General features: G+C 43.6%; 2 protein-coding genes across 2 annotated transcripts; one reads left to right on the forward strand and one right to left on the reverse strand.

Annotated features, from left to right (window-relative positions):
• On the reverse strand, positions 1 to 2653 carry nagk (N-acetylglucosamine kinase). Its single transcript, XM_085351026.1, has 10 exons — positions 2602 to 2653; positions 2120 to 2204; positions 1829 to 1927; positions 1602 to 1743; positions 1185 to 1295; positions 1000 to 1112; positions 832 to 919; positions 638 to 735; positions 476 to 554; positions 1 to 368 (listed from the first exon to the last, which is right to left on the reverse strand). Exons 1-10 carry the CDS (start codon positions 2628 to 2630, stop codon positions 166 to 168), a joined length of 1047 nt encoding a protein of 348 aa, XP_085207152.1. The 5' UTR covers positions 2631 to 2653; the 3' UTR covers positions 1 to 165.
• A 1888-nt stretch (positions 2654 to 4541) lies between these two features.
• dok1b (docking protein 1b) lies at positions 4542 to 20419 on the forward strand. Its single transcript, XM_085351027.1, has 5 exons — positions 4542 to 4849; positions 15697 to 16017; positions 17110 to 17209; positions 17314 to 17486; positions 18124 to 20419. The coding sequence occupies exons 1-5, from the start codon at positions 4793 to 4795 to the stop codon at positions 19480 to 19482; spliced, it is 2010 nt and encodes a 669-aa protein (XP_085207153.1). The 5' UTR covers positions 4542 to 4792; the 3' UTR covers positions 19483 to 20419.
• The last annotated feature ends 720 nt before the right edge of the window (positions 20420 to 21139 follow it).

A 21139-nucleotide genomic window follows, 5' to 3' on the forward strand; every position in this document is an offset into this window, starting at 1 on the left:
TTTATTATAAATCACAAATGCAAACGAGCATTAAAAAGTCTTTGCACAGTACGATAAAATTAACATGAGCATACTGAGATCTGACTCTTTAGTGTCAAAATCAAGTGCAAAACAATCACGTTAAAAATTAAAAAACTGGCCGGCAAGTCTTCCTGCAACTCATTCTCATGCGCTGCTGCTGAAGGTGTGTTGATAGAAGACTTTGGCATTGGCGGCATAATCCATGGCTATGGTAGCACCTGAATGCTGCGCTCCGAGGCCGGCGCCACCGAGCGCCGAGGACCGCTGCAAAATCAGAAGGCTGTAGCTACAGAAATGACCCTTGTGCTTGTCAGATGATGCCAGTTTATCCAAGACTTCAGTGAAACCTGGGGAGAGACGGAGAATCTCAGACTTCTTCAGGATAGAAGCTACTCAGGCAGAGGAAGTGGATAAGTTGAAGGGTTTCATGATGAGGGTCCATGGAGACACTGACCTGGCTTCAGGAGCTCCCAGCTCTTCCACACCGAGCCCACACACAGGATTGGCAGGCCGAGGTCGCCGCTCAATAGTGGCTGTCAGGAAAATAAAAGAAGACGCGACTCAGAGAAACGTGATCACAAACAGGTGACAGCACGTGACTGTGTGGGTGTGTTACCTCCTGCGCTGCAGGTAAGACTGCTTCTACATGTTTTGCCAGGACTCGTCCAGCTTCAGCAAACACATGCCGACAGAGAGCGTCCCCTGCCTCGGCACCTTTAACACACACACACACACACACAAAGTCTGACTTCTACCTTACCGCTTAATCTTTCACATTTCAAAGCAGACCAGGGAGTTACACCCTCCTACCTTCAGCCACCTTCTTGCAGAACCCTGCAAAATGAGACTTCTGGAAGTTTCTGTAGAGATGTGGCAGCATGCCCATCAGATCTGACACCTACGATAAACAGAGTTTTACCCATTAGACGGTATCGCTGTGTATGTCGACACATCTCTCCGAACTTTTGGGACTCTGACCTGGAAGTACTCCTCCATGGCTTTTCTAACATGCGTGGTGTCGTGAGGAGGAGCGACCAGTTTGTCTTTGCCGTCGAACACCGTCTTCACAGCCAGGTGAGCTATCCAGAAGGCTGGGAAGATGGACAGATAGCTCAGTCTGATCTATAAAGATATGAATAATTCACATATTCCGACATAGTTACCTGATCCCTCATCGCCCATCATGTGACCCCAGCCCCCACAGCCGATCTGCGAGCCATCAGGATTGACTAGTTTGCAGTTTGATCCGGTCCCTGATATCAGGACTATGCCCCCTGAAGACAAAGATCTTGATGATAACGCTGATATGCTGATACCATCAAGCCATAAAGCTCAGGGTCAGACAGTAAAGATGATACATAGAGCCACACCTAAAACAGTAAAGTATTAAACTGCGACCTGCTGTAACATTTTAGGCTAAGAGCAGCTCTTAAACACAAGTTATGTCAAATATTTAACAATCATACCGTAGGACAGTGTCATTGTGTTTGTTACATGAACACATTTATGGTTGGGGCAGCTCTGTCTTCCTGCTGAGGACTGGCTGCTGTATGAAGCGAGAACAGAAAATGGCAGCTTACCTCGATTGCTGGCCGTGGCCATGGCACCGATGGCGTCTGTGGTGATGAAGTAACGTTCGCTGAGGCTGGGGAACCGCTCCTTCATGAGAGCGATGAGTCTGTCGATGGCATCCTTCTGCTCGCCTCCGCTCAGAGACATGCCCTGCGTACGCAGATGCACACAAATCAGATGTTAGGGCTCACATTATTTCAATCAGCAACCTGCACCGGCACACAGCCAGACTGACCAGGGAGTATAACGGCGTGCCTGGATCCAGCCCCGCCTCGACCTTGGCTCTTTGGACCATGTCGTCGATGGTTGAGATACACTTGTCCACGCCGACCAGCTGTGAGAGACAAAAAGTGTTGCAAAATAAATGGAACTTGCTACAGTATAACACAATGTAACAATGTATTCACTCAGAAGACAAGTATAAAGACAGTCTATTTAATGTGCAAACCCCTCATCCGGCCACCATCTGCCCCCTCTTTCCCCTTTCCAAATTTCTCCACCTGCCTCCATCAGCACTTCCGCTCACCCAGTGGTTGGTGGATGGTCCCGCCGTCTCTGCCAACACCTTCCCATCCCCTGACAACAACACTGCTTTGGAGTGCGTTCCTCCCCTAATAAGGAATTGACAAATACATGAACGGAGCTGCTAACCACCAAAGCAACTAGACATCACTATACAAGACCATTGTATGCATCTTCCCTGATAGAAACACACACACAATTTAAATAGATCCACAAAAAAGGCCCCACAAACCTCATTTAGACAAATACGTATTTATAGCATACTTTTAAAAAAAATAAATGATGACATTTTAACTGACAGAAACAGCCCACAAAAGAGAAGTGATCACGAGACACACATACTCGCGCACAGCCGTTAAGAAAACTCTTCACTTTCTAATTGACCTAAAAACTTGAATAAATGCCTGTAATACACACAAGCCTTACGTGACACTTCATCACAATAAACTTAGAAGAGTTTTACTGCTTATTTTAATTGATTCTCACCCCTCAACTCCGCCGAACACTCGCTCCATGTCTCAATTCCTGTTTTGGTCCGGGCAACTGCGCAGATATCGCGAGAGCAGAGGGTGAACGCCCTCCAACCTGTAATTATGACTAATGACCAGTAGATGGCAGCAATGTCTTTCTATTTGAGAAATTCAGCAGCAGCCTAGGGCTACAATCATGAAACAAACCAGGGGCCTTCAAGGAGACAGATGCGAAAACAATATCAGGTAGAACACGAACAAACACGTGATGTACGCTACAATTAGATTCCCTACAGAGACGTTAAAAATAACATTTAGCAACAGCTCTTATCTCCCTTTAACAGTTACACGCGAGTGTTTGCATCCTGCAATAACTTACAGGACGGTACTATTAGAGAGAAGCTGCATTGGCCTGATAGTGGCATCATGCCTCTGTAATGAGTGCATAAAGAATGTGAGGCAGTCTGCTGAAGTTTAAATAATAAGATGCAATGCAGGAGTACAGGGTTTTTTTTGACCTGTGAAGGAGCACGAGCCAGCAAAAAAACCCATTTTGCGTCTGAGTCATAGTTTAAACATCACGATTGAGCGATTTAGCGCCATTTGGCTGAAAACTGGGGCGCTGCAAGCCAGCAGGAGGCATCTGCAAAGCATTAATTTTGGGGGCCAGCTTCTCCTGCCAGCATAGCCTGCATCACTCACAATTCCTGTGATGTTTATGTAATTTAAGTATTTTAAGTGCTAATCTTGAGCTCTCAGAAAGCTGGGTGGTTTGAAATGAACAGTAACAGTCGCTTGTAAATGTATTTATGAACTTTTTATGGGATTTAATTTTGAACCAAAACCCAAATTTGTGTAATTGCCAAAAATACTCATCCCAAACTAATCAATCACCATATGAGTTCATCATATTTTTAATGAGCCACTAAAGCTTTCTATCACACATGTTACACAAGGTTGAGGAGGTGGGAGGAGAGAAGGAGATGAGCGGCTCCGTGCGCGTACCACGCTGCTCACTCCTTCAGATGAAGGGAGTGAGTTGCGACAAGTATAACGCATTTAATACAATACCGGTTGTTACTTATTATTTCAAAATAAACGTGCGCTACGGGCGAAAAAACTCAGTTTAACAGTAAAACTCATTTTTTCCCCCAAGTAAGAAAGCATGTATAAATATTCCCCGTGTTTTTCACACTTCCATGAATAATGATTCTTCATGGGTAATGCTGATCTTCCATGTTTTACAGAGAAAGCTCATAAATTGAGAAGTGAAATTTCCTGACTACAGATATTCTAGAGTTTCTTTTTTGGGGGGCTGGTGGATATCACTTTTAGAGGATCCTAGAATAAACATTTCCCCATTCCGGAGACTCGTCGGTTTCAAATTCACGATCAACATAAAGCACATTGTGAACTGATATGACAGCAAGATTTTCAGTAAAGCCTACTGTCATAGGAGTTCAGCTCGTTTGTTTTACTTTGCCGTGTGTATACTAAAATAAAACTGTTTTAATTTAAAAACAATAATCATTTACACTTCTAATGAAGTATTCAACAAATATTTGATGCAATGCAGTGGGGGGAGCTGATAAGGACACAACTGGGTTCAGCAGGCTGTTCTCAAACAATTTCCACACTTTTAAGTGCAAAAACAAACAAATACAAAAAAAAACAAATACAAAAAATTCCCCCCACCACCAACATAAATTGTCTATATTTAATTATCTAAATATCTTTGGAACATTTTCCACCCGCTGGAGAAGCTACACACAACTACAGCAAACTTCTCTTGTGGTTTTTGCAACCATACGCATGAAGTCAAAAGACATTATTCAGCGCTTTTATTGTGAAACCGATACCCGGAAGTGACGCGTTGTCGTATAAGCGCGGCTTTTCATTGGTCCATTTCTACAGGAGGAGTGAGAAGCGACAGATAGTCAAAGCAGCCGACAACATTTGGACATTAAGTTTGTGAGGACTTCTCGGTGACAGTTTGGAACTTTTTCTTCTTCTAGTATCACCATGACACTGTTACATGCGCGCGAGCGTCGCGATAAACACGGTTTAAGGCCTGTGGAGCGGAAGTGAGAGAAGAGAGAAGTTGTTGAGGGGGTGAAAGAAGAAAAAAAAAGGTGATTTTCTTCTGTCAAGTTCAAGTCCAGTTTCATCTTTGTGGAGGACGGCGGGCTTTAGCGTTTTTGGGGGGCATGGACACCCACGTTAAGGAGGGACAGCTTTATGTGCAACACCAAAAGTTTGGAAAGGTAAGACCCAGGAATAGAAAAGAAAAGAAAAAACGCTGCTTTTATTGATAAAATGTTGCGTTCACAGAAATAAAGGAAGTGCGTGTAGCCACAGCCAGTGTTATATTACAGGCAAATGAAACGAAGTGGTGGTACTTTAATAAGAGCCTGTAATAAACAAGCCATAACTTCTCTCTCTTATCTCAGCAGATAATATTCCATGTAATTTATTCAGGGTCACTAAAAAGAATGACAGATCCGTGCAACCACACAAACTCCACTCTATACTCAGCCAGTTTTGTGGATAGCTGCTGCTCATTATTGAGAAGCAAATAAAGCCTTTTAGGGGAAGAAAGAGGCACTAAAACTGCTCGTGACAGCATTATGTTGTCATATTTTGATTTTTAAAAAATCACAACTAAGTGATGTTAACTTTGTACCTCCACCAGACAGATGGTTTTTTTTTTGTACCTCGTGGCAAGTAAACAGAGCACTGGTGCAATTACAGGCCAGTGGCTTCAAAGATAATGCTACTGTACCTGCAGAAGGAGGAAGTCAGTGGCTGTGCCTTCAGTGATCTGGCCTTTTTTTGGTGTGGTGGTTTAGAGTAAAGGTGATGTGCATCTGTGTGCATGCAAATTCATCTCTGGGCTAAATGCAAGAACACATGAAACTAAAGTGAACTCAAGCTCCCCGAGTACTGTCAGGAAGGGAAGTTTGGTTGTGTGTGCGTGTTAGTGACAAGCTTTATGTGACTTTCCACAACAACTCATGATAAAAGTGTGTTAAACCATTAGAGTCGGAAACCAAATCTATTTTCTACAAAGACGGCAGTCTTTACTTTCACTTCAGCTCAGCTGTCTGTACTTGCTGTTTACACCATTTAAACTCGCTGTCAGCATGCAGACTTTGTGTCATCTCGCAGCCACACACAAGCAGCACAGCTACCTGTGTGTTTTTGTGTGCATGCTGGTGTCAGCGCTCGGCCTCAGAGCACCACTGCATAGGAGCTGGGTTACTCTTTAAGATTTGTAAGAGGGTCTTTGTCTCTCCGTTTCTCTGTGGTCATATGACATGGACCAACAAAACATTCTGGCTCCATTTCCTGCCCTGGAATCAACACTTCACAATGCATATTCATACGCCCAAAACATAGTTTCAATGCCTTTTTATAGGCTGTTTTCAATAGAGCGTGATCAGACCTAAATCTTTCCATTTTCAAAAGTGAGGCGTTGTCTTTTACAGTGTCGAGGACCGAAGACCAGAAGTACCCTGAAGGGTATAAAGAAAGTATCAAAATTGAGCAGAATAGAACAGGAAGCAAAATGCTGGCTGATCTGAAAGTGTTGAAACTAGTGCGAGGTTTGGTGGGTGAATTATGCAATCGTTCGAGCTGTCAGTGGACAGGGTAGGACGTTCCCACGTGTATGGTCGGAAAATGTGACTTAAGAGTGAAGTGGCAGCGTCCAACCCAAGTTTCTGTTTCGCTCTGTTCTTCTTGTCAAACATTAAGTAGACCGTAGACCGCATTTTATATTTAGCTATTATCTAATCAGCTGTTTATTTCACTGATTAAATTAACTTGTTAATGTTTTTGTCCTATATGGTAAATACGTGCTAGAGATAAAGGATTGAAACAAACAAACAAACAAAAGTATTTTGTTTGAAGCTGAAAGATGCTGATAGCCCCTGTTATCATCTGAGGGTTTTTTTTCTGTCAACTTCAGAAAAAAACGTCTTCACAGAGAACAGCTGCTTCCACAGGCTGGCTCCTTGTGATGGGTAAAATTAAATTAGAGATAACTCTGCAGATCTGGCCCACTGTGGGCACTTTTGTTTGACCAGTGTTGTAGATGCTGTGATGGCACTGCGATGGCGCCCCATTTGCTGATCTGGTTGAAACAAAATAGGTCACACAATGATTTTTGTTTGGTATTCATTCATTTTATCATCAGTGCCAAGTCTTTACCAGAAGTAGCCCACATCCGCAAGATAACCAGAATGCGCATCATCCTTCTATAACTTACCCACGAGACAAATATTTCTGCTTTTCCTTTGATGCCACTCTGTGTCACAGCGGTATTCATAGGATCCAAAATATGGCATATTGCTCTGTTTTAACCAATCAGAAGCACATTTGAGCAATGCAGAGGTGTAAAACAGGGCAAATATTTGGGGTGATGCACCTTTATGTACACTGTAAATATGGTTTATTGGAAAACCATGTTTGAGATAAATATTTGGATTTATAAATCTTGGACCTGCAGATTGCAGTCCACTTTCATGCTGGAGCTGCACAAAGCTTTGAGTTTAAAGAGTGCAGGTGTGGGCATGACGGTGCAGCTCTAAAGCCAGGAGCTAGCTGCCACTTGAACAGACGGGGTGTGTCAGAATGAAGTGGAATTACATGCCCGGAGGCAACTACATTTATCCAACAGTGATTCATGTCTGAAGGTCCTCGCGGTGGATTAATGGGTTTGTGTGTCAGATTGTCTGTATTTGCAGGTAGCACCTCAGTAGCTACATCACATTTCTCGGAAAAGAAACAACAAATCATTTGTAGTTTGTGGAAGTAGCATACAAGAAGGTGTGCAGTTTTCCTTGAATAGTCTGCAAGAATAGTACAAAGGATCATGATGGCAGTATTGAAAATCCCCATCGATGCATTAGATTTGATATTTTCCCCTCTTTGCATAATGATTTACTTTCATGTCCTCCTGGTTTTACAAATACCTGATATGTTTGGACCGAACTCTGTAACTGTGAGTATTTTAAAGTGTTAGTTCTGTAAATTTTAGAGAAATTTACAAAACATTTACTGCACTTTACACTGGAAGACAGTGGGAGCAATTTCTTTGCGTACATTTTAATGTTGGGGTAGGGTCATTGTGCTTATCGTTCCCTGTTCTTATCAAGTCCTCGTTCCCATTCAACATCTACAGGCACAACAGTACTTCAGGGAGTTTGGTTCATATCTTGGCATAAAACCCCCCCAAACTAAAATCTTTTGTCACTCTCCCGATCACTCGGTTAGAACACAGAGAAAAGCTCAACGTCATTATACTGATTTATTTCCGGTGCACTTTCCCCCCCTTTGTCGCCTTTAGTCAACAGGTCATCATGCTTCAGTAAGCATTAATACTTCTGTACAGGTATCGTGTTACAGCACAGTGACGTTTTCAGAATTGTTACCACCCCTAAAAATACGAATACTTGAAAACAGAACTACCCTTTTTGTCTTTTGACTAAAACTACCATATAAATGAACTTTGTCATGGACTACGATATTACAGTAAAGCTTTTTAATTTTGTAATAAAAGTAAGCTAAACAGTTTACTGTATGAACATTTAGGCACGCACAAATGTGGCACATATTTGGCCAGTTCAAGCTAGCGTTTACTAACAGTCTAACTTTCTGACTCTGCGCATCAGAAATTCGGTACTCTTGCGGCTGGAAATGATTTATCATATTTGACAGACTTCCTCCGAGACATAGATTTCAGAAAGTCTTCACATTTCGCAGAATTTGTCATTTGTTAATGTAAAGCCGATGCTGCACGTGCTCGCTGAAACAGAACTGAACATTCAGCGTCTTAATAAGGACCTCATTCGCATGTTTGCACACGTTGGTGATGGTTGAGCTGTCATGAAAGCTGGTAGCCATCCCTGTCAGGAGCGACTTGAGTAACATGTCATCGCTGATGCGAAGGATTGAAGCACAGACCAAAAAATCCAATGTTTCCAGCTTTCCAGGGAATACTTGTTGGTTTGAAGTGAAAGTATTTGAGAGTTGTTGTTTTATCTGATAGTTAATGCTAAGATAATGATGAGTTAACTGGTCACCAGAAATTTGTTAATAATAAGTCCTTTTTTATGCAGCAATTCCAACAAATCCACTGGTTCCAGGATCTTTAGATTTTCTGTTTGATCTTTTTAACTGCTTGTAATATTTCTTGACATTTACAGACCAAATGATGATCATAAAATTTCTCTGAGGATTAATCGGTAGCCAGAGTGCCTGTTCCTATTGGATCTGCTGGTCGATTTGGCTAAACTTAGACCTCAACTTCCACATTTTGCGACGACGTCATTGTTGAAAACCGCGTTGGCGCTGAGAGCGACCTCTTACCTGTGTTACCTGATTTCACAGACATTACTATTGCCCTTAAAATCTCCACTCCACACATAGCTGTTTTTCCATACGGCGTGTGCACAATGGTACCAGCCTCACCGTGTAGTAGCGCGAATATAATTTGAGTCAAATCAGCAGATCGTTTGGGAGCGAGTAACGGAAAGTGTAAATGAACCGAACAGGCAGTTATTGCGGTTTGCTCAAATGTTATTGTCTCACATTAGTTTCACTCAAATCTGAGCTCATTGTGATTCACGTTTGGTTTTTGGGTCGAGAGAATCTGCAAACAGTTGAGAAAAGCTTGAGTTTATAGACACCACAGAGGACTGAGGTTAGGGCAGCAGACCTGTGGTCAGAGCAGTTGGCCATCTCCTTTTCTCTTATAAAACGTCCTCCTCGTTTGTCTACCTTTTACATAAAGTCACACATAAACAGAGAGCCCTCTGTTTTCCACCAGATTCCTTTTAGTGCATATTACCAACAACACACGGCATGATACAGACAAACTTTTATGCTTAAAGAAACACACACACACACACACACACACACACACTGGCCTTGCATGTGCCACTGAGGTCTGTCTGTGGCCAGTAAGAGGATGGTGGAGTGGGTTATTACACTGGTTTATTACAGACAAAGAGCATCACGTGTTCACGCAGCGACAGACTGGTTAAATGTATATCTACCTGCCTGAAAGCATCTGTCTGTATGCAAACACTTATTGTAATGACAGTTGGAAGGACAAGCAAATGAAACCCAAAGTTTTGTAATCCTGACTGGAAACACAGTGGAATCTGTGGCATATAAACAAACAAAGAGTTGAATATGTGTAAGAAGTGCAAAATTCATTATTTTTTTCACCATTATGTTCAGTGCACAGCTACCTGAAGGAAAGAAGAAGAATTATATTATTATTATTATATATTATATATTATTATATTTCTTATACTACCCTAAAGTGGTAGTCAGTCATGAAGTATGGGCCATGTGCTTCTCTTCGATTCTTCCAGCTCTTGCAAACAGACAGGACATCACTGAGGAAGTTTCGCTCCTTCGCTCAAATACATCTCTTTTGCATAATTTCCACTATGTGTAATAGCGGCTGATAACGGCCGGTTGCCTTATATGGAGCAGCTGTTTCACAGACAGACATAATGCACACACAGTCGCACACCCGCACATGCTTTAAAGTCTCACATCCTTTTCATGTATACCACTGAATTACATCACATTGTAAGAAGGGCTGATCGCGGTCTGCGTGCGTGCATTCGCTTGTATGGTCCACGGCAAACAGTTGGGCATTCTCACACAGACCCACACACACACACAAGCAAACATATATACACTGACACAGACCAGGATTCAGATGAAGGAAGCAAAGAGGATCCTCAGTAATGACAATCCCACACATTTCCTGTCTGTTTTGGCAGTTCATTTTAAAGGCTGCAGTGTGTGTCGGTGTGTGTGCGTGAAGGACTTTGGTAAAGCTGTCTTATTTAATGCGGGGACCTCTTTTATGGCTGCATTTGACAGGGATATTAAGACATTTATTATGAACACATTTACCTCAAGGCCTTCAGAGGTTATCCAGCTCAGCTTTTACAGGAAACCTCAGAAAGACCAACTAAGGACCCTGTAGGTTGTAGATATACACAAACCCTGTTGCTATAGCTGTATCTGAAGCATCATGCAAATATCATAATTCCACCTTTACATACTGAGTCACACGTTGATGATTTTCATGCAGCGGATGATAATGAAAAAGCTGTTAGGGCTTATTCAGTACGGCAGTACTGATGGTTGACAGTAAATACGGGCAGAGCATTTACTGACGTACAGTTAGGAAGTACTTCATTTTACATGAGGTGCTCTATTTTTTCTTCTTCTTTATCCTATTAGTCCTTTATTTGTCAGTTACAGTTAAGTGTACTTCGCCAGTATGTTATATACAAATATTTAGATGCAGCACCTACCGCTTTGAGAGCTTTTACTGGTCCTAACAAGCATTTCCACTACATTTCCTTAAGTATAGCATCCAAAGACTGTCTATTACAGTCTAATCAACGAATCCCAAAGAATCCACAAGCTGGAGTTGACAAATTTCTTAGCTGACATGCAAATGAGTATTTCATGATTTACATCAATCTGACTGCTGGGCTAGTCTGCTGGCCTGGGCTCTGTAGAGTCAAAATGATAACAATATAATAAAATAACAATATTTAAATGGAATTTACTAAAATGTTTCTGACGATAAAGAAAAATAATATTTAACAGTGTTTTATTGATGTTCCCAGCTTGCAGGCAGCAAAATCAAGTGAAGGACGGCATCCAGCTTGTGTGAGCTGCTGTCTAACTAATTCAAAGCGTGAATCTATTGTAACAAGGTAACAGAAGCTTCAGCGTTGGGGAGCAACAGTAGTGACACAACAGAAGTCAAATGTAGAGTAAAATAAAAATATCTCGGGTCGAGTTTTTTAACCTGCTGATTTAAGTCTTCCTTTTCCTCACTGTGACCACATCAGGAGTTTCCATCCATCGTTTGCTTTTCCTGTCGTATAGAGTGCAGCTAGCAAGCGCTCCAGCGATGTTCAGTTGAGTTAATTACTTCGGCCCACACATCAGCTGGCTCTATATCTCCTCCTTGCATGCCTCCGTAGCCTGTTTGTGCTTGATGGTGACTTTTTGCCTCAATTTGTTGTTTCCGCCTTCAGCTGAAGCAGTTTTCTTGTTGAAGTTAGTTAAAGTAGCTCCTTTATTACCCTTAGTGTCAGACATATCTGTGCATGCTACATAAACGTAAACTTATATCATGTAAAACTATACTGGTTTCATTTCAAGACAATATGATATGCTATACCAACTGTTTTAGCAGGTTTTGGATAGCTAGGAGATGTCCAAGCCAACAAGTCCTTTTCTTTGTTTGCTAATCCACACAAGTTCAAAATAAAGCTAAATTATCGTCAGAATAGAGCTGATTACATATTTGGCAAATGGAAACTATGTTTTTCCTACTTGCTGCTTGGTCAAGACACTCAGAATATGAGAAGACTAGAAAGAGAAACGATAAATAATAACTAGCTATAGCGATTTAGCTTTAAAGGTCTTTAATGTGTCAGTAGGAAAAGCAGGTGTAAGTAAAATAGAAGCTGGCTGAATTCCTTCGAATCTCTTTAGCTTCTGGATCCTGTTATAATTCCCGTTGACTCACTCTCACACTTCTATGGAAGACAGCTGAATGGCATGAAGCCACTGTAAATGGTTTTAACCCTTGTGTGTCTCCCAACATGACAAATGAATGTGCCGTGATAAAGTATTTTTGTTAAGTTGTATATATCATGTCATAATACCACTTTTCTTTAAAAAGCTTTAACCCTTTAAATCGATGTCAAAAGTCACACACTGGGCTGTGGCTGCTGTTCCACTCAGCTTTCAGGTTCTTTGGGCTTTAATTTTCTGACGTACTAAATAATGTTTTCGCTTCTTATCAGTGAAGTAGAACCTTTCCTGCCGTTGTAATATTCATATTTCTCATTTACTTCTGTTCGCTGGATTTTCCCTGCTGGTCGAAGGACTTTACCCCTGACCTTCCTGTTACAAACTCAGCTGTCTGGCTGTCAGGCCTCGCTGAGTGATTGAAGGGGAAACACATCTTTTTCAGGAGAAATGTCCACATATGACTTAAGAGTAAAAAGCTTGGAGGAATTTTCTAAATAAAATAAGTTATCAGCTTCATGACAAACACTACTTTAGTCTACACTGCATTGACTACATGCAGCCGTACATGTCTTCATGTCTATTTTCAGCAGTGAACGCCGGGGCTCTTTTACACCTGCCGAGCTTCTCATTGTTCAGCGTCGGATCGCGTGCCACGTTGTTTGCTGCTGTCCTTGTTTGTGGAGGAAGAGATCATTGTTAGCTGTTGCTTCCTCACCGCTGGCCTCGGGGTATAAATGATAAACCTGTCGCCAAATTTTGTCCGGGTCATTTTTTTAATCCCGGGAGATAAAAGATAAAGCAGGCACATTTCTTTACACAGAAGACACGTAAACCCAAAACCTCCTCAATGAGATATTTTTAGTTAATTTTTAAACTAAAGTGATGTACAGATGCAGTCAGAGCTGGAGTAGTTAGATTAAAATGAACTAACTGTTAAACCTCAAAAACTCATAGAATTATTTTAATATACTAAATTAATCTTAATATACTAAATTAATCTATGTGTAAACTCAAGATGAGTAAATGCTTTTAAGATAATTTTTCTGTATGAGCAATGATGACTAATGCTGAGGTCTGCAACTGCTGCTGATTGAATGTAAAGGAAACAATGGCTTGTGCAACAGATTTGAGTTAAACTGCACTGGAGTCATCACCACATGCCTCCTACATTAAGCCTCAGACAGCAGAGCGGTAGAGTAACAGAACAGCCTGGAAATCTCATTTTGACTCAGAATTTCTGAACCTTAACTTTACTCTTCATCAGTTTTTAATCATTTGTGGACAATTTTGCGTTCCCCTCTACTGCTATCAGATCAAACCACACACTTTTAGCTCGTTCGACAGACATTAACAGCATAATGTAAATCATATCTTGTGTTTCAATTCAAATTCACCTTTTTCTATCCTTTCAGCCTGTCCCACCCACTTAGGCAGCTTTCAGATTTAGTTTAAACTCAGCCTACTTGTCTGATCGCTACATGAAAAACAAACTTGTGTTTCTTTTCTTTTTTTTGCCTGTCCCATTTGGTTCTTTAGCCATCAGAATTGTTGTCTGAAGACCAACAAGGATACCCAATGGATTTACTTTGCCAAATGGATCATCGTGGCATTGCCGTATTGGTCCATTTGGTCGATCTTTGTTTTTATTATTTATTATATTTTATTTTCAGATGTTACAGACGGGACAGACATGAGTGAGAGATAGGAAAGGGAGAAAGAAAGAGGAAGGAAAGGAAAAACAGAAGGGGAGAGGGACAGTGAGAAAGGGGGGGAGGAAAAAAAATAAAAATCTCCTGGATCACCTGTTGAGAGAAGAATAGAAAACAAGCAAAAAAAAGACAAAAAAAACAAAAAACAAAGCAACATACTAAACACAACACCATCGCATTAATCTAGCTAAGTGTAAACAGCAGTAAATACTAAATATTCAATGTTGTTGTGCAGCACGCAGGACAGATGTGCTTCGAAGTAGCAGCCAAGAAAGGTGTAATTTGGGTCTACGAGCAGTGAACACCCGTGTGCATACCTGTGTGGATCAGCGCGCTTGTATTCCAAAGGTTTCTCCATGTAACGATCTGCTAGGGAGTGTGGGGGGGCCACAGCCCCGTCCTCCAGGGTGTGAAGCAGGTATGGAGGAGATCAAAACTCCAGACATCCAGAGGCCCCCAGAACACAAGAGACCAAGGAAGACCAACAGAGGGGCAGCCGCGCCACTGTCCCAGAAAGAGCCGAGGAGAGTCCCAGATGAGGGTTCACTCAGCAGCCGCGGAGCAGAAGCCAGGGGGAGTTGCAGTGATGCGCCCGTGAGCTCCGCCGGCCGCCAGCTGTGCCTGAGTGACCGAGTCCCAGGCCGAGAGGCCGGGGGCACCCCACCCCCGAAGGGGCCCGAGCGAGCCCCAGGCTCCAGGCCCCGATAAGCGGCCGCCAAGGAGTGAGCCGGTGTGTACCTGGACGCCCACCCCCAGACACAAAGAACCACCAACGCACCGACACCTGAGGGAGTCCGCCACCGGCAGGGGAAGTGGTGGTAGGTGGAGATAGGCCTCCAAACCTTGGAGGGCCTGAGATGTCCCCAGAGAGGTGGCGTCTGATACCCAACCTGACATATAGACACAGACATACAGGCACACACAGACACAAACATCCATTCCCCCCCTCATGCTCTCATATGCACTCACTCCACACTCAACCAACGTGGAGACAGACATAAAGAGACGCTGTACACACGATCACACTCCCCAAGCGTACTCTACAAACCGGGTCTAGGTACCCTTGCTCCTGGAGGGGGGAACTGCACCCAGACCCAGGTGGTGTTACCCTTTTCCCTGCGGTGGGGAGAGGCAGACCACCCCGACTCCGTAGCAGCAGGGAGGCCCCACACTCCAGACCGCAGTCGGACGGCCAACTCCACCTAGCCCTCCCGCTCCAGCAGGCCGCAGAGAATGGGGGTGGGAACAAACTTGTGTTTCTAAAGACTTGTACTGTAAAGTGAACAATGTCAGTAAAACTTAAAAAATAAAAACTACGACAGAAATGTTCAGAAGAAAGTAAATATTACACACCCTGTACTTGAAATATGACCTAACCTAAGAATGTGTAACCTCCTCACATGTTTTGCAGTGATGACAATTTGCATTTGGAGTCATGCTTCTGTCCACATGGCAATATTTGTCAAAGTTTCCTGTTACTACTGATTTGGTCTTCACAACTAATGCAAGAAATGCATGGTCAGAGTGTACAGCAGCCTAATCAGCTCTTTGGCTGACCTGATTTATTAGTGGGTCAGTATTTTAGACCCATATTTCCCAGTCTCTGTGTCAGCATTTATAACCATCAGTAAATGAAAATTAAAAAAAAGTGAGAAACACCCTTCAACCAAGTTTTTTGTGACATACTCTATCAGAGGGTACTCTGCAGCTTCCCTCTTTGTCACTGCAAATAAGCAGGTGAAAGGTGCTAAAACGCTTCTCTCGGTTTTAGCTACAATAATGTTTAATGATTTTTCTCGTTACTTCCACAGAAATGGAAGAAGAACTGGTTCGTCCTCTACCCTGCCAGCCAAAATGGCATCGCCCGCCTCGAGTTCTTCGACGCTCCTGGTGGTGGAGGTGGAGGTGGCGGAGGCTCCGTAGGCGGGTCCAATGAGAAGACCAGGAAGCTGGACAAGAAGATCATTCGCTTGTCCGAGTGCATTTCCATCCTGCCTGCACTGACAGAGAGCTGCCCCAAAGACAACATGGCAGCGTTTTGTGTGGAAACAAACGATAAGATGCACGTGTTTTCAGCAGAAAAGGCCGTTGCCAAGGATTGGATGGATACCATGTGTGACATTGCATTTCAGGTATTTTTTATAGTTTTTAAAGACTTGTACACCTGCTAATTAGTACTAAGTAATATACAAATAAAATACTGGACTTGACTAACCATACAGGTGTTATAGTCAAAAGCTCAGTCATTCCTATAAGCGGCTTTGAAGTCACCTAGCCTCCAACACCTTTTTGTTGCAGGCCTCAAACGTTTCATTTGTCTTAAATGAACTTGGTCATTTTAGCACGGGCGCCTATGGGGGACCGACTCACTTTAGTAACCAGCCTCATGTGGACGTTAGAAAGTTGTCGATTTTCGCACTTCTCCGCCGGCTTTATTTTTCAGCGCCGTAGGCTGATGCTCGGTTTGCTATAGGAAGCAGAGTTTGCAGTGTGTGACTAATACCAGGGTGGATGTGTGTGTGTTTTTTAAGGCTTCCTGTGTGTGTGTTTAATGTCTTTATCTCTTGTTGTATCTACAATATGTTTCTTTGCACCTAGCTTCTCTGCTCTGTAGTGTACAAGCCTAAACGTGACGACAAATATTTGCACAAATTTAATGAAAAAGCGGATTTAGTGCAATTCAGTATCGACTGCAATGTGGACTTTTCTTTTTGTTTGTGCGTGAGTCTTCCAGATTTTCCCACATGCCCTTGGAGTGTCTATGTAGGCCGCAGCTTGCACCATGTGAGCGCCTACACACATATACACAAACATGAACGTAGCAGATATTTGCAGAAAGGAAGCCAGAGGGAGTTTCCAGGAGGAAGACTGCACACTCAGCCTCTCTAACGCTTTACTCTTTTCTCTTCTCACTCTTTTTACTTGGTCCTTCACGTCTGCTGTGTTTTTATGAAATTCCGTTTTATTTATATAGCACCAAATCACAACAATAGCCGCCTCAAGGTGCTTTACATTGTTGGGTAAAAACCCTGCAATAAGACGAGAAAAACCAGACAGTCAAGCAACTCACTATGACCAAGCACTTGGCGACAATAGGAAGAAAAAACTCCCTTTTAAAAGGGAAGAAACCCTCGGCAACACATAGCTTACATATGTTTATGTGTACATGCTGTGAGTATCCTAATTCAGTGTCTGGTTGTCTGTTGTGTTTATGTGACCAACAGGGCGGAAGTGGCAGCAGTACCAGCGGTGCTGTAGACTCTAATGGAGGACCCCAGGACCTGCAGATGGCCGAGAACCTCATCTACTACTCCAGAGAGGAGGGTAAGTCACAAAGCAGTCCAGTCTTTTGGGCTCAGGGGTTAATCTAATCCAGCCAGATATTTTCTAGAAGATTTATGAAAAAAATTGCTCTCATTTTGTTGCAGTGAACGAGTTCTGGGTAACCATTCAACGGACCGAGGCCTCAGAGCGTTGTGGGCTCGCGGGCAACTACTGGCTGAAAGCTGAAAGCGATGTTTTGATCTTGAAGGAGCCAAAGACCAAGAGGCAGGTTCTGGTGTGGCCCTACAAGCTGCTGAGGAGATACGGCAGGGACAGGGTGAGTGAGATATGTCTCTGATAGGCAGAAAAACGATCAGAGCAACAGAGAAATGGCTAAAATCTCCTCAGGTCATCAAAACGTGTTGATCTCTGACAAACTTGGAAAGGATGTGTGTTGTCCTAAGTTTAAACGCACGGCGCACGACTGATTATACGTAGGAAGTGAAAACAATGACAGCGCGTATATATGTGGTTTGAGCCTCAGCGTTACTAAATATATTTAAGGTCCGACTCTCTGTGGTTGTTTTGTGTCACTTAGATGCTTTAAAGCTCAAGATCAGGACTTAAAATTAGCAGATGACCTTTAAAAGAGGCTGTTTAGTTTGTCTACTCATGATGTTTATGTTTAAGTATTGATGCCATCGCTGGTGCAGGTTGGAAGGGAAACAGATAATGACTTTCAACTTTCTGCCTTAGTTAGAATTTGGAAGTAAATTTATTATTCAGATCTAATCAGAAAACTTGAAAATGAAGCGAAGTTCACTGGAAAAAGGAAGTGCTGGGACTTGTGCGACTAGCTTCTGTTGCTTCTGTTTCATTTTGAAATTTGTTCAATCCCTTCTGTAACAGACACACTTAACTCTAAATTTTGGATGAAACCCAATTAACCTTTTTTTTTTCTCTTCTTTTTCCAGGTCATGTTTTCATTTGAGGCGGGCCGACGGTGCGACTCAGGCCCTGGCACCTTCACCTTTGAGACCAAACAAGGGAACGAGATCTTCATACTGGTCGACCAGGCGATCCAGTCACAGAAAGCTCTAGCTGAAGAGCGCCGCCTCAGCAGCCCTTTGAACTCTGAATCAGACTGCTCAGCATCGCTTCAACATCTCCGCAATACCATTTCTGCCAGCATGGCGACGGGAAGCGGCGACAGCAGCAGCTGCAGCAGTCGCGAGGCCGACGGGGATTCGGGCGGGAGCAAACCAGGCTCGGCTGACGGCGTGCTCGGAAAGAGAGACGGAGGAGACGGAGGACGGGTGCAAGGAGGTGGAACGGGACTTAAAGGGAGGAGTTTACCAGAGCCTCCAGGGATGTTGGGAGGTGCAGGGACACCTCCGCGGTCTCCCAAAGGACATGTGGGCAAAGGTGTGTCCTTATCTGATGAAAGCGCAGGCCTTTATTCTGAACCAGCTGATTCAGTCCGTTTGCCTCTGCAAATCGCTGATTGTCTCTATTCTGACCCGGTGGACAGCATCAAGGCTCAGAACCAAACCAGCAGCCCATCCACAGCCACCGCTCCAGTGCCCACTCCACGCCAACGACCAGTAGGCGACGATTCCGTGGGAGCGGGCGTCCAAGGGGATCACCCGTCAGGCAGTAACCACAGGAAGCACCCAGATCTGTACTCGCATGTGTACGATCAGATCACTATGGATCTGAACGCACTGAGTCTAAACGGGGGTGTAGGGAAAGGACGAGGGGGAGGACGGGCGGTGAACAATAGCAGGCGACCCCCGGGAGGTAACGCAGAAGGAGCTCCGTCACCTCCCGCCTCTTCCCAGGAGCACATATATGACGAACCAGAGGGTCGTGCAAAAGGAAGCATACCCGCTAGCTTAGGAATGCTTTTTTATGACAAAGCTCACGCGGAGCCTCACAGCCAGAGGAGACAAGAGGAGACGGTGACCCCATCAGGACAGGAGGGGAAGCAGCCTCAGAGACAATCCCCTCCCCAGTTTGGCCAGGGCCGTGGCACGCCACAGCCTCCGACGCCGCGGTTCCCCAAGCCCCTTACCGCTCCCAAGCCAGGCAGGGGTGGTTTCACTCGTAAGGAGCCAGTTCCTCTGCCCCCTGGAAAACATGGAGGTCCCGCCAATAACGTGAACAACAACAACAACATTTGGGGTGGTGGTGATAGTGGAGACAGGGGGAAAGTGGTGTACAGCAAAGTATCAAAATCTAAGGCTCCAGCTACTGCTATGTGGTACAGCCAGCACCAACAAGCACGGCTGAGAGCACCCGATATCATTTATGACAACCTGGGAGATATTTGACACGAATTGCTTTTTTCAAAGAGGTAAGATGACGCTGAAAGACAAATTTTTGGTCAGTGCCTGCGGGCTTTTCCAAAGGACTGAGTGCATTTCGCATTTCTTCTGGCGGCAGACTGGAATAATGATTTGAGACAGCGGATTAGCTCACAGCCACGAGAAAACCACAACATGGCTGTATTTTTTGAAACATGCTGTGCAGCTATAGCAGGGCCACCCTGCGCTTGTGTGTGTTCCAGAAAGAGAGAGTGAGTGTTTGCCTGGTCAAACCCATAATTGGCGTACCCAAGCCACAGTGTGGTCAAAGCCAGCCACTTCATTTGAACGAACACACGCACACATAAAGGAGCCGAATGGATGTGCCAACAAGAGTCTCTGCTTACGGGCTTGACTTGAAGACGCTGGGAGAGTGGCTTGGCTCTTCTTTTCTCATCCGCTGTGGCTGCGAAGTGACCGAAGAACATGTTTTTTTGCACTGCTGCTTTCTCCGTTTCTTTGAAATGCGTGACGGACACAAGTCATTGTTTGACAGTGAGACGAGGGACACACCAAAAGGAACCAGTCATTTTCTGTTTGTGTTTTCCGGGCTGATATATTCTCTCAAATCTCACCAAAGTGGGAAGATGAATTTTTTCAGGCCAGGACACTAATATGAGATGTGGTCGCACTGGAAGAGCTGCTGTTTTAAAAAAAAAAAAAGGACAAAAAAAAGCAGCTGATTTAGTGAAGCCTGAAAAGTGGAACTGTTAAGACGGCTTCAGAATCAGAAACAATCTTGTGGCCGTTAAATCACAACTTCCTGCACAAGTTTAACATTTGGTAAAATCCTGTATATTTCTGTGTTTTCACAAACTAAATATGAAACTAATCAGTCCTCCGCAGTGTAATAAGTATGTGTGTGTATGTGTCCAAAAAAGCTGTGCTCTCTGTAAATATAACTAATAATAAAAGTGGCTCTACAAATTTAAACGATTTCTTCAAAGTCACTTCTTTAAACAAGTTTCTCGATTACCACCCCGCTCTCCTTGTCCTGCCAGGAGCCAATCAGACGCTTAAAAGACTTTTCTGTTCTGGACCAAAACAGGACAGCGACGCAGTCTGACCTCATCCTCCGCTTCTCTCCTGCTGCCACGCTCTGTTTTTGTTGTTTCTGTCGGTTTCCAGCCACTTAATCACACCATTAAAGCCCAGCCTCAAAAAAAAAAAAAAGTAAGAGAAGCACAAAGACGTCCTTTCTTACTTTCTTCCTTCCTTTCTCCATCTCTGCTTTAATTCTGTTGTCCGGTTGCTCTGGTGACAGTTAAAACGGTGGCTGGTTTGTGTCAGACACGCTGTGCATTTTAACTCCTGAGAGATACCGTAAGAGGACGGCGGGCACACGAGATGGGAAGATGTGAGGGTTTCTTCTGAGCTGAGGGTGACAAAACAGTCGGAACAAAGAGATTTAAAGACGGAGGGGGGGAAAAAAGAAACGCTGACATGATGAATGCTGGCTTGGATGAGCCAAGTTGTGTCTGGTTGGCTTGCAAACAGGTACAGGCTGTTCTCTTTGCAGCCACTGCTGCTATTTATCCCCTTCATCCCTCTTTATCCCTCTTTTTTTATTCCCTCACCTGCTGCTGGAGTAATTGGATTACATATTGAAAGTAAATTTCCCAAC

The sequence above is a fragment of the Diplotaxodon limnothrissa genome, linkage group LG3 (assembly GCF_057381915.1).
Source record: "Diplotaxodon limnothrissa isolate DT_005_m linkage group LG3, D_limnothrissa_male_GT1.1, whole genome shotgun sequence".
In the NCBI taxonomy this organism is placed as follows: Eukaryota; Metazoa; Chordata; class Actinopteri; order Cichliformes; family Cichlidae; genus Diplotaxodon; species Diplotaxodon limnothrissa.

Excerpts from the sequence above, each read along its gene's own strand:
- nagk (XM_085351026.1), bottom strand. The coding sequence starts at position 2,630 with ATGGAGCGAGTGTTCGGCGGAGTTGAGGG. Across the intron at positions 1,744-1,828 it reads GCACGCCGTTATACTCCCTG|GGCATGTCTCTGAGCGGAGG; the intron begins GTCAGTCTGGCT and ends CTGCGTACGCAG. Across the intron at positions 736-831 it reads CTGCAAGAAGGTGGCTGAAG|GTGCCGAGGCAGGGGACGCT; the intron begins GTAGGAGGGTGT and ends TGTGTGTTAAAG.
- dok1b (XM_085351027.1), top strand. The coding sequence starts at position 4,793 with ATGGACACCCACGTTAAGGAGGGACAGCTTTATGTGCAACACCAAAAG. Across the intron at positions 4,850-15,696 it reads AACACCAAAAGTTTGGAAAG|AAATGGAAGAAGAACTGGTT; the intron begins GTAAGACCCAGG and ends TTACTTCCACAG. Across the intron at positions 16,018-17,109 it reads TGTGTGACATTGCATTTCAG|GGCGGAAGTGGCAGCAGTAC; the intron begins GTATTTTTTATA and ends TGTGACCAACAG.